General features: G+C 32.1%; 3 protein-coding genes across 3 annotated transcripts; 1 reads left to right on the forward strand and 2 right to left on the reverse strand.

The window, feature by feature from the left end:
- Positions 1-227: 227 nt before the first annotated feature.
- LOC108908199 lies at positions 228-2120 on the forward strand. Its single transcript, XM_018712137.1, has 3 exons — positions 228-972; positions 1026-1446; positions 1524-2120. Exons 1-3 carry the CDS (start codon positions 448-450, stop codon positions 2057-2059), a joined length of 1482 nt encoding a protein of 493 aa, XP_018567653.1. The 5' UTR covers positions 228-447; the 3' UTR covers positions 2060-2120.
- Positions 2121-2124: 4 nt separating this feature from the next.
- On the reverse strand, positions 2125-3072 carry LOC108908200 (transmembrane protein 70 homolog, mitochondrial). The gene is made up of 3 exons (XM_018712138.1): positions 2776-3072; positions 2477-2719; positions 2125-2413 (listed from the first exon to the last, which is right to left on the reverse strand). Exons 1-3 carry the CDS (start codon positions 3019-3021, stop codon positions 2225-2227), a joined length of 678 nt encoding a protein of 225 aa, XP_018567654.1. The 5' UTR covers positions 3022-3072; the 3' UTR covers positions 2125-2224.
- A 4245-nt stretch (positions 3073-7317) lies between these two features.
- On the reverse strand, positions 7318-8958 carry LOC108908225 (OCIA domain-containing protein 1). The gene is made up of 6 exons (XM_018712176.1): positions 8840-8958; positions 8667-8787; positions 8436-8616; positions 8212-8372; positions 7780-7891; positions 7318-7712 (listed from the first exon to the last, which is right to left on the reverse strand). Exons 1-6 carry the CDS (start codon positions 8918-8920, stop codon positions 7616-7618), a joined length of 753 nt encoding a protein of 250 aa, XP_018567692.1. The 5' UTR covers positions 8921-8958; the 3' UTR covers positions 7318-7615.
- Between the last annotated feature and the right edge of the window lie 4384 nt (positions 8959-13342).

The following is a 13342-nucleotide window of genomic DNA, read 5'->3' on the forward strand; positions in this document are numbered from 1 at the left end:
ATTTTTTATCAACTACATAAGGTGATCCCCAAATATTAAATATAATATATAATATTTTAAATCATTAAGATTTAGAAGATCATTAATTATTTTAATACGCTTTCTTTCATTTGCGGTCCTGATCTCCACTGTTCTATCCAAGGAGTCCAAGGACACAAAAATGACAGAATAGAGATCAAAATCCCGACATGGAGTGAACCTACTGGTTGACATGTGCTGTGATTTTAAAAATTTGTCGAGGTTATGTTTTTAAAAATATAACTTTGAAACTTCAACGATAATTGTAGTCTCAGACCCTAGATAAGACAAATATATTCATAGACTGTATGTTATATGTGTTAGGCATTGTGTTACAGCACAGCGCAATTTTTTAACTCTTTTGAACATAAAATACTAAGAAAGGTTGTGTGTAGTATATTTTATTGCTAGTCCAGTCAATGAATCATCATGCCACCGCCAGCAAAAAGAGATTGTGGTATAATTTTGTTTGATATTAACGCTTCGAATAAAAATGAGGCTTTAGCTGCCTTAATGAAGATTTCTACATTCATTTGGCTGTCTGATACGAAGGACACATATAGACTTATTTTATCAAATACAAAGGAATCCAAGAACATAAAGAAATACAAAAATTTGTACGACAGTAACCTAAGTGACTCAGATCCCCAGCCTATACTTAGTTGTATTGAAAATGCTAAGCCTGAAGAAGGAAACTGGTACGATGCTTTACTGCTAGCTATCGCACATCTAAAAGAAGCATATGAGTTGTCTGGTGTTATAACGTTACAAATTTTGTATATGACCAAGTTAGACGGATGCTCACAAGACGTAGATATGAACAAAGTGGAACGAATTATAAATGATTTGAGGGAATACAATATATTCTTGTATATTATAGGACCTGATGTGAAACTTCCATTTACTATTACAAGAGACTCGGATGTTTCAGATGCCATGAAAGACATATCTGTGGTAAATTTAGTGTTTTTTAATATTTATCTTGGTATAGAATTAAACATTTTTAGGATGAAAGTAATCCATCGTTGTCGATGGCGAAAAGAATTGTTGATGCCACAACAAACACCGTCTTATGTGACTTAAAAGTGGGTATCAACTTATTTTTTTCATTCAGAAATCCACGTGGGACACAACCTTGGAAAGTACCTCTTAGTTTCGGCAGTCGATTTGAAATTCCGGCTTGTACTGTCAAAATTTATAAAAGGGATGCACCATTTAAACTAACTACAAATAGTCGCAATTCAAAATTTGTTCTCCTCGAGGACGAATCGGTTTCAGTGGACATATCAGATTTGACTTCAGGGATTGAAAGACATGGAAAATTTGTCAAAGTAAACGAGAGGGAGATGTTCAAAGTAGAAGGTCCTAGAAGCTTTGCCGTTACAGGGTTTACACATAAGAAATATATTCCCGAGTATTACATAAGGGGTGAGTTCGTGAAACAGTTAGAGATAATTTGTTTAACTTTCTGAAAGAGTATGTACATTGAACATTTATCATTGCAGAAGGTGCATTTTATGTCTTGCCAGATGCCGACAAACTGGATGATTGTTCCCAGATACTCTACGATTTAATCGATGAGTTAGCCGAACAAGAAAAATATGTCGTCATGAGGAGAGTGTACAACGCTAATAACAAACCTAAATTTTTTGTCCTCGTTCCGCAGCCAGATTTGCAACCAAAATGTTTCGTAATGTCGGAACTGCCATATGCGGATGACTTGAAACAGAATTTTAAATGTACCGAACCAGTATTAACTGAAAAAGTTGAAGATGATACTTTTGAACAGTTTTTCAACAGTATTGATATTTGGAACGATAATTGCAAACTGAGCATCCCTTTAGGTCCTAAAATGATGCTCGAAATTTACTCGAGTAAACTAGCGAATGCAGTGGCCAAACAATATTTGGAACAGGATTTTTCTTTTGAAGAGCTTGATGTAGATGATTTAGAGAACGAAACAAATGACTCCTTAGAAGCTTTGAAAGCTTCTTGGCCTGAGAATGATAAACCAAATGAAGATGAGGAAGAGTGTACTTAGTCTGTTAGAAATATTTTGCATGTTTTCTTTTACAAAATACAAATAAAATTTCTGTTTTTGATTTATTATCACATTAAATTAAATCTAAACAATTTAGATAACTACAGTCAGTACAAACACATCCACTTTCATAATTCAACAACGGTTTTGTTATGACGTTTCTTTCTACGTCTGAGGGGGAGGTTTCTCATTTAGTTTAAAATCGAGCGGTTTGTCAAAGCCCATAATTTTAGCATAGTGTTCAGGTTGGTCAAATAGTCTAGGATCCAAAAATAAAGCTTTCCCCTTTGCAAAAAATGTCGTAAACAAACCAGGGACATCTGGAACTTTTACTTCTTCCGGTTTAAATTCAGTCTGTAATACAAATGTTTTTGTTTACCTACAATTTTACACGTTAAATATAATTTTTTAAATTACCTCTTTAGTCATACATAAAAAGTTCACTGTTTTTGCGATATAGCTGTTACTTTCTGCATTATATTCCAAGTGCGTGATATACTTTTTTGTTACTAAATGCAGTAATATAGGAGTAACAACAGTAAAGAATCCAATGAAAGAGTAGGCAGCTATAATTACAGGTACATTTCCTGATGCAGCTATTTCCTTGTATAGAAATGGTTGCGCTACAATACCAACTATGCTCGATGATAATGAGAATATCTGCAAATTTTAATATTGTTGATTGCTAGCGTCATTAGTAGCAAACTTATGCTTACCTTAACTGCACGTATCTGAGGAGTCAAAACTCCATAATATATTTGCTTCAAATTCAAATTCTTCTCGAACCTTTTTGGACTAGTACTGGTTGATGAAAATCGTACATCTACTTTATTATGCGAATTGCATGAAGCTACGTAATTTTGATTTAAGTGAAATAGTACCGGCCGACACCATAACGTATTGTTGTTTTTTATGTAATTTATAATTTGAGGGAAAACTTTACAATACTTTCTTAAAGACATTTTCAAGTATAACCTAAAAAATATTCATAATTCATATTGAAATAAAAAATAACTTCGGGTTTTAAAGAACTCTTCTTCTTCTTCCTCTTCTAACAGATCTAACCATAGAAAATATACGTTAATACTATATTTTCTATGGTTCTAACTTTGGCTGCATTTTGTAATGAATCAAGGATTTCTTGTATAAAATCCACATACTTCTATCCTATACTGATCATTACCTATAGTTTCAATGGATGACCTTGTTTCCAAAAAGTGGGGGCGAGACGTACTCTGTGTGTTTTGCGCATGTTCCATAATTAGGCGCGGTTGCATTTAAATTTAAAAGACAGTCACGGCATGCTCTGTACTATAGCCGCTTTATTGTATACATATGAGATATTAAATCTATTTTCACTGAGTTCACTTCAATTTCTAAATGTTTACTTTTCTACCATTTTCTTATATGAGTCCTCTATCGATAGGCTCCTTATCTAACACATTATTTTACTATTTATTTTTTACTATTTATTAATTTCAATAAATAACGTAAGTATCTGCATAACCTATTTAATATTTTGCAGGCTCAAATAAAATAAAACAATACAAATTTATATGCTTTTAAAACTATGTACATAGGCATGTTCGTAATTTTGGACATTTTTTTAAATGACATTGGTGTATTTATTAAACAAGACTAGTATTTCAAAAAATCGTCACTATTCACGATAGCCGGGTACAACTGACAATTTTTTTTTTTAATAAAAAAATGTTTATTATATAATTATTTATTAGTGGTTTCTGCAGTTTATTTGATAATATAAAAAAACATGCTATAAAATATCTGTAAAAGACCAATCCGATAATAATGTCCATCACGATTAAGGCTCTTATCGAGTATAATTTTGAAACATTTTTACTAAATATCAACACAAGATAAATTAATAGAAGCATTAGTGCAGGTTTAAACAGATTATGAAATAAAACTGAAAAGATACATTTATTTATTTATTTATTAAAATATACACTATACCCAAACATTTTCAACACAAAACAAAACTTTTTAGGTTAGCTTGGTTTGACGTTTGACTTTTTTACCGCTCGGCGCTCACCGTTCTCGGTTCCTTTCAACCAATCAAAACCCGTAAAGTAAACGCATGCGTATGAATACGCCGGTACGTCGCCCCACTTTTCGGCTTCAAGTCAATTGCAAAATGATCAGTATAGGATAGAAGTATGTGATAAAATCCTTGGTAGTGAATAATAATAATTGTGATTGGTTAATCAACTAAAGTTCCACTTCACTGAACGAAAAATTGATATATAAATAAAGGAAGATTGTAGATAAACTGTGTTGCTTATTTTTAATGAATTTACTGAAAATCTACAATATATAAAATTTCAAGAATTCTTATGCAGCCAAGTATACACATGTATTGTATTGTGTGTTGCTTACCAAACAAAAAATTTAAATGAAATCGGATTGAAAGAAATCATAAAGTCTCGCAAACTTGTGTAGCTAGAGAGGAACTGAATACATTTTTGGATTATAGTTATATAGTTCTCCGGAATTGTTTCAGATTTTTCTGAGTTCTCAAAATTTTTGAGAAAATCGATGGTCCATGAAAATTGTCAAAATGATAAAGTGCTTTTCTAAAAGCGGTTCCGTATCAACAAATTAAAGTGCCTCTTTGAAGGCGGTACCGTACGCAACTAAGGCCGTTGAACACGCTGGGATAGTCGGTTTTTGTGCAAATGCCCCCGTTAAGGAAAAAATCTATAATCTCGAAAACGGAAGGAGCTAGATAGGAACTGACAGCAGTTTTCGATTAGTCAGCACCGTTATTGTCTACCTGATTTTTTTCAGAATTTTCAGACTCCTAAAAATTTTTGAGAAAATCGATTTTTCGGTGAAAAAATTTTAGGGGTTCGGAAAAATCTAAAAAAATTCCTCCAGGCTATAACGGTACTGGAAAATCCCAAACTAAAACGAATTTCTCTCTAGCTCGCGTAATTTTCGAGATATTCAATTTTCTTTCTTCAGGAAAGCAATTTACAAAAAAACGGTCTACATCGGCGTATTCTGCGGCCTAATTTAGATACGGGATGCCGTATTTAGACGGCATTCTAATTTTTTGAGAGTTTTGATGAAAATTATCGTCAAAAAATTAAAGTGCCTCTCTAAAGGCGATTTTAGGAATTATTATGCAGCCAAGTATACAAACAAATGTATTGTATGTTGCCTACATAACCAAAACTTTGGAACTGGAAAGAAAATGTAAAAAATCTCGAAAATTGACAGAGCTAGAGAGGAACTGACAGCAGTTTTCGATTAGTCAGAGCCGTTATTGTCTAGGTAGACAAATCAGGTGATTTTTTTCAGAATTTTCAGACTCCTAAAAATTTTTGAGAAAATCGATGGTCATCGATTTTTCGGTGAAAAAATTTTAGAGTCACGGAAAAATCTGAAAAAATTCTTCCAGACTATAACGATACTGACAAATCCAAAACTAAAACGAATTTTTCTCTAGCTCGCGTAATAAATTAGATATGGGGTACCGTCTATAGACGGTACTCTAATTTTTTGAGAATTTTCATGAACATTGTCAAAAAATTAAAGTTCTTTTCTAAATTCGGTTCTTTGAGAATATATTGTTGTACGGTGGAGAATGAAAAGTTGGTTTAACGTGATTGCACTGGCTGTATCGAGGATGAACCGACTTGTCTGCGTAGGTGAGAAGTTTTGTTCCCATGTCTTTTTATTGTGAATTGTTAAGCTACTTTAGAAAATACAGAAATTATATTACTGTTCTATAAATAAAGGAAAATTTATTTACAATTGTGTTGTTTATTTTTAATGCATTTAACCAAAATTTAGAATAGATAAAATTTTAAGAATTCTTATGCAGCCAAGTATACACATGTATGTATTGTGAGTCGCCTACCAAACAAAAGCTTGAAAGAAATCAAAAAATCATGCAAACTGGTGTAGCTAAAGAGGAACTGAATACAATTTTGGATTTATCAGGGCCGTTATAGTTCACCGGAATATTTTTATATTTTCCTAAAAATTTTTGAGTCCATGAAAATTATCAAAAAATTAAAGTGCTTTTCTAAAGGCGGTTCCGTACACAATTGAGTTCGCCAAACACATTATGATGGTCGGTTTTTCTGCAAAAGCTTGCGCCAAGAAAAAAATAGAAAATCTCAAAAACTTGTAGAGTTAAAAATGAATTGAATGCAGTTTTGGATTGATCAGGGCCGTAATAGTTCACCGCAATTTTTTAGATTTTGCTGATTTATTTACAATTGTGTTGCTAATTTTTAACCCATTTACCCAAAATGTAGAAAATATAAAATTTTAAGAATTCCTAGAGAATTTTAAGAATTCTTATGCAGTCAATGATGTCTTTTTTATGTGAACTGTTAGGCTACATTAGAAAAGACAGAAATTGATGATGATTTACAATATAATTTTAAAACTTTTATGCAACCAAGTATACAAATATATTGTATTTTATGTTGCCTATAAAATAGGAACTTTGGAAGGAATAAATCGAAAATTTCGAAAACTTATATAGTTGTTTAGCGCCGTTATAATTTAACGGAATTCTTTCAAGAATTTTCTGAGTCTTTTTTTGGGAAAATCGTTGAAAATTGTCAAAAAATTAAAGTGCTTTTTTAAAGGTGCTTACATATGCAACTGGAGTCGCCTTACACGCTGTCAAGATCGTTTTTTTTGCAGATGCTTTGGCCACAGCTTAATATGAACTGTGCTTTGGCTGTATCGAGAGATGTTTTTCTGTGTAGGTGAGATGTATTGTCCTCATGTCTTTTTGTGTGAACTGTTAGGTTACATTAGAAAACACAGAAATTATATTACTGTTTTATATATAAAAGAGAATTTGTTTATAATTGTGTTATGCATTTTTAATATACTTATCCATAATCTGTAATATATAAAACTTTTGCAATTCTTATGCAGACAAGTATACACATATTTTGTTTTGTTTGTTGCATACCAAACAAAAACTAAACGCGAATGAAAAAATTAAAAATTTTGAAAACTCTAGAAATTAAAGAACTGAATGTAGTTTCGAATTGACAATCACCAAAATCTAGTAACTTATATGTACTATTCTCAACAGTGTACGTTGTAACATTTGCACTCAGTAAAGTTGGGTATCATTGACGTTTATTGTAAAGGGTGTTGCTTCAATAATGCAGTGTAGAACTTGACAATTTAAGCACTTTTGTGTGTTACACAACTTGACTGAATATTTTAACTTTTACCGCCCTGGAGAAATAAACATTAAGTGATTATACAGCTTTTTATTCAACTATTAAGCACATAAACAAGTTTCAACCGAGAATAAGTGATTTATATCAATTTTTATACACCTATCGCTATTTCAAAAAGTCTATAAAATGTAAATACTTTGCCCTTGAATCGTACACTTCTATTTGAAAACCTATAAGTTTATTTGTATTTACAACTGTATTTTTTCCATTTATTTGTATTGAAATGCATTTTGCGAACAAAAAATAATAAAATAACGATCGCCATATTTCACTCACTCCTTTAATGACATCGATGCGTGCTTCATTCTTTTACTTAGCCCCAAACGTCTCCGTATTTAGTTTTAGCCGCTGAAGGATCTTCTGTCTCGGATGAGGATTTCGATGGAGGTGGCAATGGCTTTGCAGGTTCCCTAACAAAAATCGTTTGTTAAGTAGACATTTTTTTTGCTATTTTATGTAACAGTCTCGGATCTTTACCTATAGTTTCCGATTCTTTTTTGTTGATATTCTTCCCGATTCTTCTTCCTCAATTCCTCGTAAGTGGTGGTGTGTTTTTGGATAGGAGGCATTTCTTCCTCATAAATCGGATCTGGAAAAAATACGGTTAATTAAATGCACATCCGCAGCTGACTTACGGGTTTAGCTGAAGAGGCGAAACAGTGAACGTGAGATTTCAGGGATGTTGTTAAAACATAATCGGGATAGCACAACTACTACAACAGGGCACGCAACGTGACAAATTAAATGATGAAATGACAAGTCGCTGAATACAAATCATCAAAGTAGTTCATGAGTGTGTTATATTATCCAAAGTATGGTCAAGAAACTCTCAATATAATAAATGTGAAAACAAACTTTTATCAGAACTAGCGTCATATTTTTTAAAAAGATTAATAAAAAGGTACTTACTATCTACAGACGGTCTTTGATAATCATCTAATCCGGGTGCATCTGGCCTGGCGGTGTCCATATTTAAACTGCTATTCGGATTAAGATCGCTATACGTATCATACGAACTCATTCCGCTGAATGGAGCAAGGGACATACCAGGCCCAAAACTGGTGTCTAAACTAAAAAATAAATAAAAATTACTGACAAATATATCAATGTAAGTATATAAAATTTATTTTTACCTTTCCTGAAGATTGCCCCTGCGTTTCTGCCTCAACATTTCCCCAAGTTGACTGTTGGGTAGCTGCATTAATTTCTCAGCACATTTTGCTTGGTACGAGAATTTACCTATGAAATATCCTACTACGACAGCTGTTAAAACTTTTGGCGTAGCTCCAAATCTGGTGTTCGGTTTGAGGGAACCTAAGAAAATTATCCTGTGTGTGAGCGGCTTTCGTTTTTATCGAACTCACCTGTTTTAACCCCGTAGTAAACTCCTCCTCCCAAAAGAGCTCCTAGGGGTAAACATCTTTGGTAGAAACTTTCTTTATTGCATTCTCGTATCACCCTCAGTTCGTCTGGAGTAAATTTGTACTAGAAAATTAAGCTTTATTGATACATTCATTTTTATCGGATTACAAATTACTTGCTGATTATTTCTTGCATGGGGGCCTGGAAATTGTCTTCTAGGTTCCTTTTCAGCTTCATCGTTATTAGGATTATTCATTTTTATTCATAACATCATAACTTAAATTTGAGGTTAGTTTTAAGTTATGGTTCTCGATTTCTCGCCAATGAGTTGCATAGTGCGTTCCATAGATCTAATAGTACATATATATTAGATCTATAGTGCGTTCGGTATTTACTACGTTATTTTTACTCTGTAGACTACAAACTGTAACTAAATATTGTTCCAGTATCGAAATTAAAACCTGGATGTGCTCCCTCAAATTTTAATAATTCTGTGCCAAGAACTAACGAAAAAAAAAAAATTAAAAATGTGTAACCGCAAATTTCTCATTTCCACATTTAGTTATTTCAACTTGGAGTGACGTCTATAATGGTTGGTTTATAAAAAAGTATTAGTCCTAACTTAGTCTTAGTCTTAGTATTAAATTAGTCCTAAGAATAGGTACACGTTTATAAAAACAATGTGTGGTCCTAATTTTATTAAGATTAACCAATGAGCGATTCGACTACGCGCATGGCTAGTAATATCACAGCATTATACTTGTTTATTATTCTGTGGTAATGTTATTTTATTTGTTTTGTTGGTGAGTGAAAAGAAAAATATAACCTATTACTATGGCAATGGCGTATTGGCGACCACCATAGACAAAGACAGGAGGCCACTATGCTACGAAATGCAATACTTGTGCATGCGCACTTCTCAGATCTTAGTCTTAATCCTAGAAAAATTAAAAGATGCGAACTTTCAAGGTCATGTCTTAAGACCTCCTTACGACTAGGGATTTTTATAAACCGATACATTACATTCTGTACATTTAACTTATTAGGACTAAGATTAAGGTTAATACTAAGACTAAGTTAGGACTAATACTTTTTTATAAACCAACCATAAACTATGATTGCTAGATTTTCATCACCTTTCCTCAATTACATTTTTTTTATTAAGTACCTACCTATTTCAATAAAGGATGCCAATCCTGAAGTCTGAATCCGACATACAGTCGTAAGACAGCAGTGCATGAAAACAAAAACTTTTGGAATTTTAATTAATATTGGGAATTGGGAAAGCACAAACCGGTGGGCCTTGGTCAGGTGAACGGTTTTGCAATCAGCGACGTCGAAGAGGTGGCCCCGGCGTTCCCCATTTCGCAGGATGCAGGGCCGGCCTGAGGGGCATATGAAATGTTCTGGCAAACTTGCAGTGACCTTACACAGTAAAATTACGTCATTAAAATGAATGTAATGTGCTATAAAGTTTCTTGTTTAGTGGGTTACTTCAATGGCATATGTAGTGTGACCGTAGTAACATTTCTACTAAAATTAAAGGAAACGCATTCATATCTATAGAAACAAAAATAACTTGAATCATTAACAATGATTTTTATAAATAGCACACACTTGATACTAAAGTAAACAACGACTGATACTAATTTCTATCTCTAGTTAAGAGATGTGTCTATCTGTAAATGGGCTAAGCCTGACCTGGCCATTTGTGCCATTAAGTGTGCCATAATCGCATAATATATACGTTCTCCGATGTGCATTTATGTGGGAAAATGTTACGTCACTAAAACTAGTAGACTTAATTAAATGCCATTGACGTCTTTTTGTTGTACACAAGCAGAATAATTATTGTTATAAATAATAACTCATTCAAGATCACTTTGAACCAAAATCTATATCACTGTAATCCTGAGGTAGTGTTCTAGCAAAAATGAAAACACCGTCATTCATGTTTTCATCAAAATAAAGTTTTGTTATAAAAATGAGGTACTGCGAAAATATAATTCTCTTGAAAATAAATTCATTTTTTATTTAGCACTAAGTGTCAAACGAATAAACAAAATGACAAAAAATATTTATTGTTACAGGAACCATAATTTTTATTTATCAGGCTAAATTTGATTGAAATATGGAATTACATTTTTTAAATTGCTCGTAACTTCTAAACCAAAACAAAACGGACATCATATAAGAAAGAATGTTTGAAATTAACCCAGCTAGAATCTGTCAAAGTTTGTCATAGATAGAGTTTGTATAACACCCTGTATTACAATATAAAAAAAAAATATAATTGTTCGTTTTTAAGCTTGTAACTTATGCTGAACCGTTAATAAGAATTAATTGGACGGGATTTATAATTTTAACTTTTGATGTTTTACCTTCTGATGTTACGTTTGCTGTGAATAGACCTTTTTAGTAGTGACGTCACATACGCCAAATAATCGGCAAACCCATAGTACACATTGTCATGAAGAATTTCCCAATATTTTTATTAGATCGATTTTCGATCTTATGTACCTAGTTTGGGCATAAGTGCCAAAAAAATGTTTGGCATGGCCTTAAATATCGCGATATTCTGGCAATATTAGAAATATTTAAGAAGCTTCAAAGGTCAAGTTAATTAATAAATTAAAATTTATCAATGTTACTGAGCATGCGCATTAAAGATGTAAGCGAAAATTTACTTTACAGAGAAACAAACATATTTTTGTCTGTCACTATACTGGAGAAACTACGCCTATGATTATATTCTATAGCATATGTAAAAAAATCAATGTTCTCGACACTAATTTGCATAACATAATCATATACAATATAGATTACTGCATTTCTTTAAATATTCATACGCATATGTTCCCATACAGTTACATGTACAGTATAATAAAATTGAGATATCTACGTCATTCTATTCCTGAGTAATACTAATGATTCATGTTTTGCTATACATAAAACTGGTTCTGTGTTTCCTCTTCATCAAAAAATTCTTGCAGAATGACGTCAGTGTCAGGTAGGCGAACCAAGAGTTCGTTATGCTGATTTTTTTTTTCGAAAGCTGTGCTGCGCTCTTTAATCCATACATTTTTCAGCTCTTCTTTCAACAAATTTATTCGACTCTATGCAGAAATTCACAAATAGCTGTTTATTTTGTCTATTTAATGGTATATTTGGACAAGGTTGTCATAATAGACGTTAGTGGAAGCGTCCTTATGGAATTTAAACTAATATGCAGGTATTGGCATCTATCACATCAAAAAGGAAGTTACTGATTACCAGTTTCACAAAAATCAACAAAGAATACATCCGTACTTAAGAAAATAATAAGCAGTTTTGCTTTAACGACTGTATTGCAAATAATTATAAGTTCAAGTATGTCGACAAAGATATGTTTAAAGAATTACTGTTTTTTTACGATGACTTCACTAAGGACAAAATTAGACATTCACAACTTTTGGTAACAATATTAATTTTACGTTAAGTAATATTCAACAATATTTGTGTTAAAACTACACTTTTTATCTTTGTTTCTGGTCTAGTAGATATATTTCTGTTGTATGGGCTTTGTACATAGATAGACTGATTATATTTATTATTCGCCTATACTTTACATGGATTTTCTTTTTTTCCAAAATATAGATATAGATGGTGCTTTATGTTTGACATGGCAACCAATAGATGGTACTTTACTGTTCAGGTTATAAACAATCGATGGTGCTATATTCAAGACAGGCACAATTGATAGCCCTGTATATTTTGTATTTACGAACAAATAATGAGGTAGTCACCTTAAAATATTTACAGTATGTACTGATATATACAATCTCTACAGATTACCTACATCAGATAATAATGAAAATCCTCATTTTGATTATGCAAATCGTGACGATTATAAAACTCGTAATGACTGATACTACACGAATTAATCGATAATACCGATAACAACAAAATCACATACGGTATGATTGCTTTTATAACTAAGATGAATTTCTACATGTGCATACTTTTATTTGACTTTCAGTCAGAAGAGGGTAATTTCTAATGAATTAGTTCAGTCGATAACACGATCTTAGAGAATTAAATTCCTGATAAGACGATTTAGATAAAATTATATACATATAACTAAATACTGATTTTTACGTAATAGGATTTGAGACTTTTATTTGATGTGTGCTACTGGGAAATTAACAGAATGAACATGTTTTTTTTTTCAATTTCCTGTTAGTGTTCACGCAAAGAATTTGATATACTTAGTTTTATCACTACCACTACTTGGTTTTGGTGGCTCTTGGGTTTAAGTACTTTAACAGTACGATAGGGACAGTTCTTCTGCTTCATTTTAAACTTTGGACTCATCCTAATACCCTGATGGAGTGCATACCATATTTGTAACACAATTTTTGTAAATTTTCATTTGCTATTAACCCTTAAATGATATTTGTGTAACAGTTAATTTTATTTAAACATTCAATATTTGCTAGGCAGCAAAAAATTTTTCATAGTCATTATTATTTATTAAAAAAATTATATGGAATATTATTTCTTATCTATAAGTGTGTGAGCATAACTTTGCATTATCTTCAGAGATCTTCGACAAGTAGAATACAATTCTGAGTACAGTCGGAGATAAAAGTTGATGCTGGATTACATAAAAATCTAGTTCAAATAGCTTCATGTTTGT

This window comes from Anoplophora glabripennis, unplaced genomic scaffold (genome assembly GCF_000390285.2).
Source record: "Anoplophora glabripennis isolate ALB-LARVAE unplaced genomic scaffold, Agla_2.0 scaffold18, whole genome shotgun sequence".
Classification (NCBI taxonomy): Eukaryota; Metazoa; Arthropoda; class Insecta; order Coleoptera; family Cerambycidae; genus Anoplophora; species Anoplophora glabripennis.

What these genes read in the sequence shown, in the direction of transcription:
- LOC108908200 (XM_018712138.1), bottom strand. Translation starts at nt 3,021, where the DNA reads ATGTCTTTAAGAAAGTATTGTAAAGTTTTCCCTCAAATTATAAATTAC. An exon ending in CTCAGATACGTGCAGTTAAG is followed by an intron (nt 2,720 to 2,775) that starts GTAAGCATAAGT and finishes TAAAATTTGCAG; the next exon opens with ATATTCTCATTATCATCGAG. An exon ending in TTTTATGTATGACTAAAGAG is followed by an intron (nt 2,414 to 2,476) that starts GTAATTTAAAAA and finishes TTTGTATTACAG; the next exon opens with ACTGAATTTAAACCGGAAGA.
- LOC108908199 (XM_018712137.1), top strand. Translation starts at nt 448, where the DNA reads ATGCCACCGCCAGCAAAAAGAGATTGTGGTATAATTTTGTTTGATATT. An exon ending in CCATGAAAGACATATCTGTG is followed by an intron (nt 973 to 1,025) that starts GTAAATTTAGTG and finishes AAACATTTTTAG; the next exon opens with GATGAAAGTAATCCATCGTT. An exon ending in TCCCGAGTATTACATAAGGG is followed by an intron (nt 1,447 to 1,523) that starts GTGAGTTCGTGA and finishes TTATCATTGCAG; the next exon opens with AAGGTGCATTTTATGTCTTG.
- LOC108908225 (XM_018712176.1), bottom strand. Translation starts at nt 8,920, where the DNA reads ATGAATAATCCTAATAACGATGAAGCTGAAAAGGAACCTAGAAGACAA. An exon ending in AGGGGCAATCTTCAGGAAAG is followed by an intron (nt 8,373 to 8,435) that starts GTAAAAATAAAT and finishes TTTATTTTTTAG; the next exon opens with TTTAGACACCAGTTTTGGGC. An exon ending in AAAAGAATCGGAAACTATAG is followed by an intron (nt 7,713 to 7,779) that starts GTAAAGATCCGA and finishes GATTTTTGTTAG; the next exon opens with GGAACCTGCAAAGCCATTGC.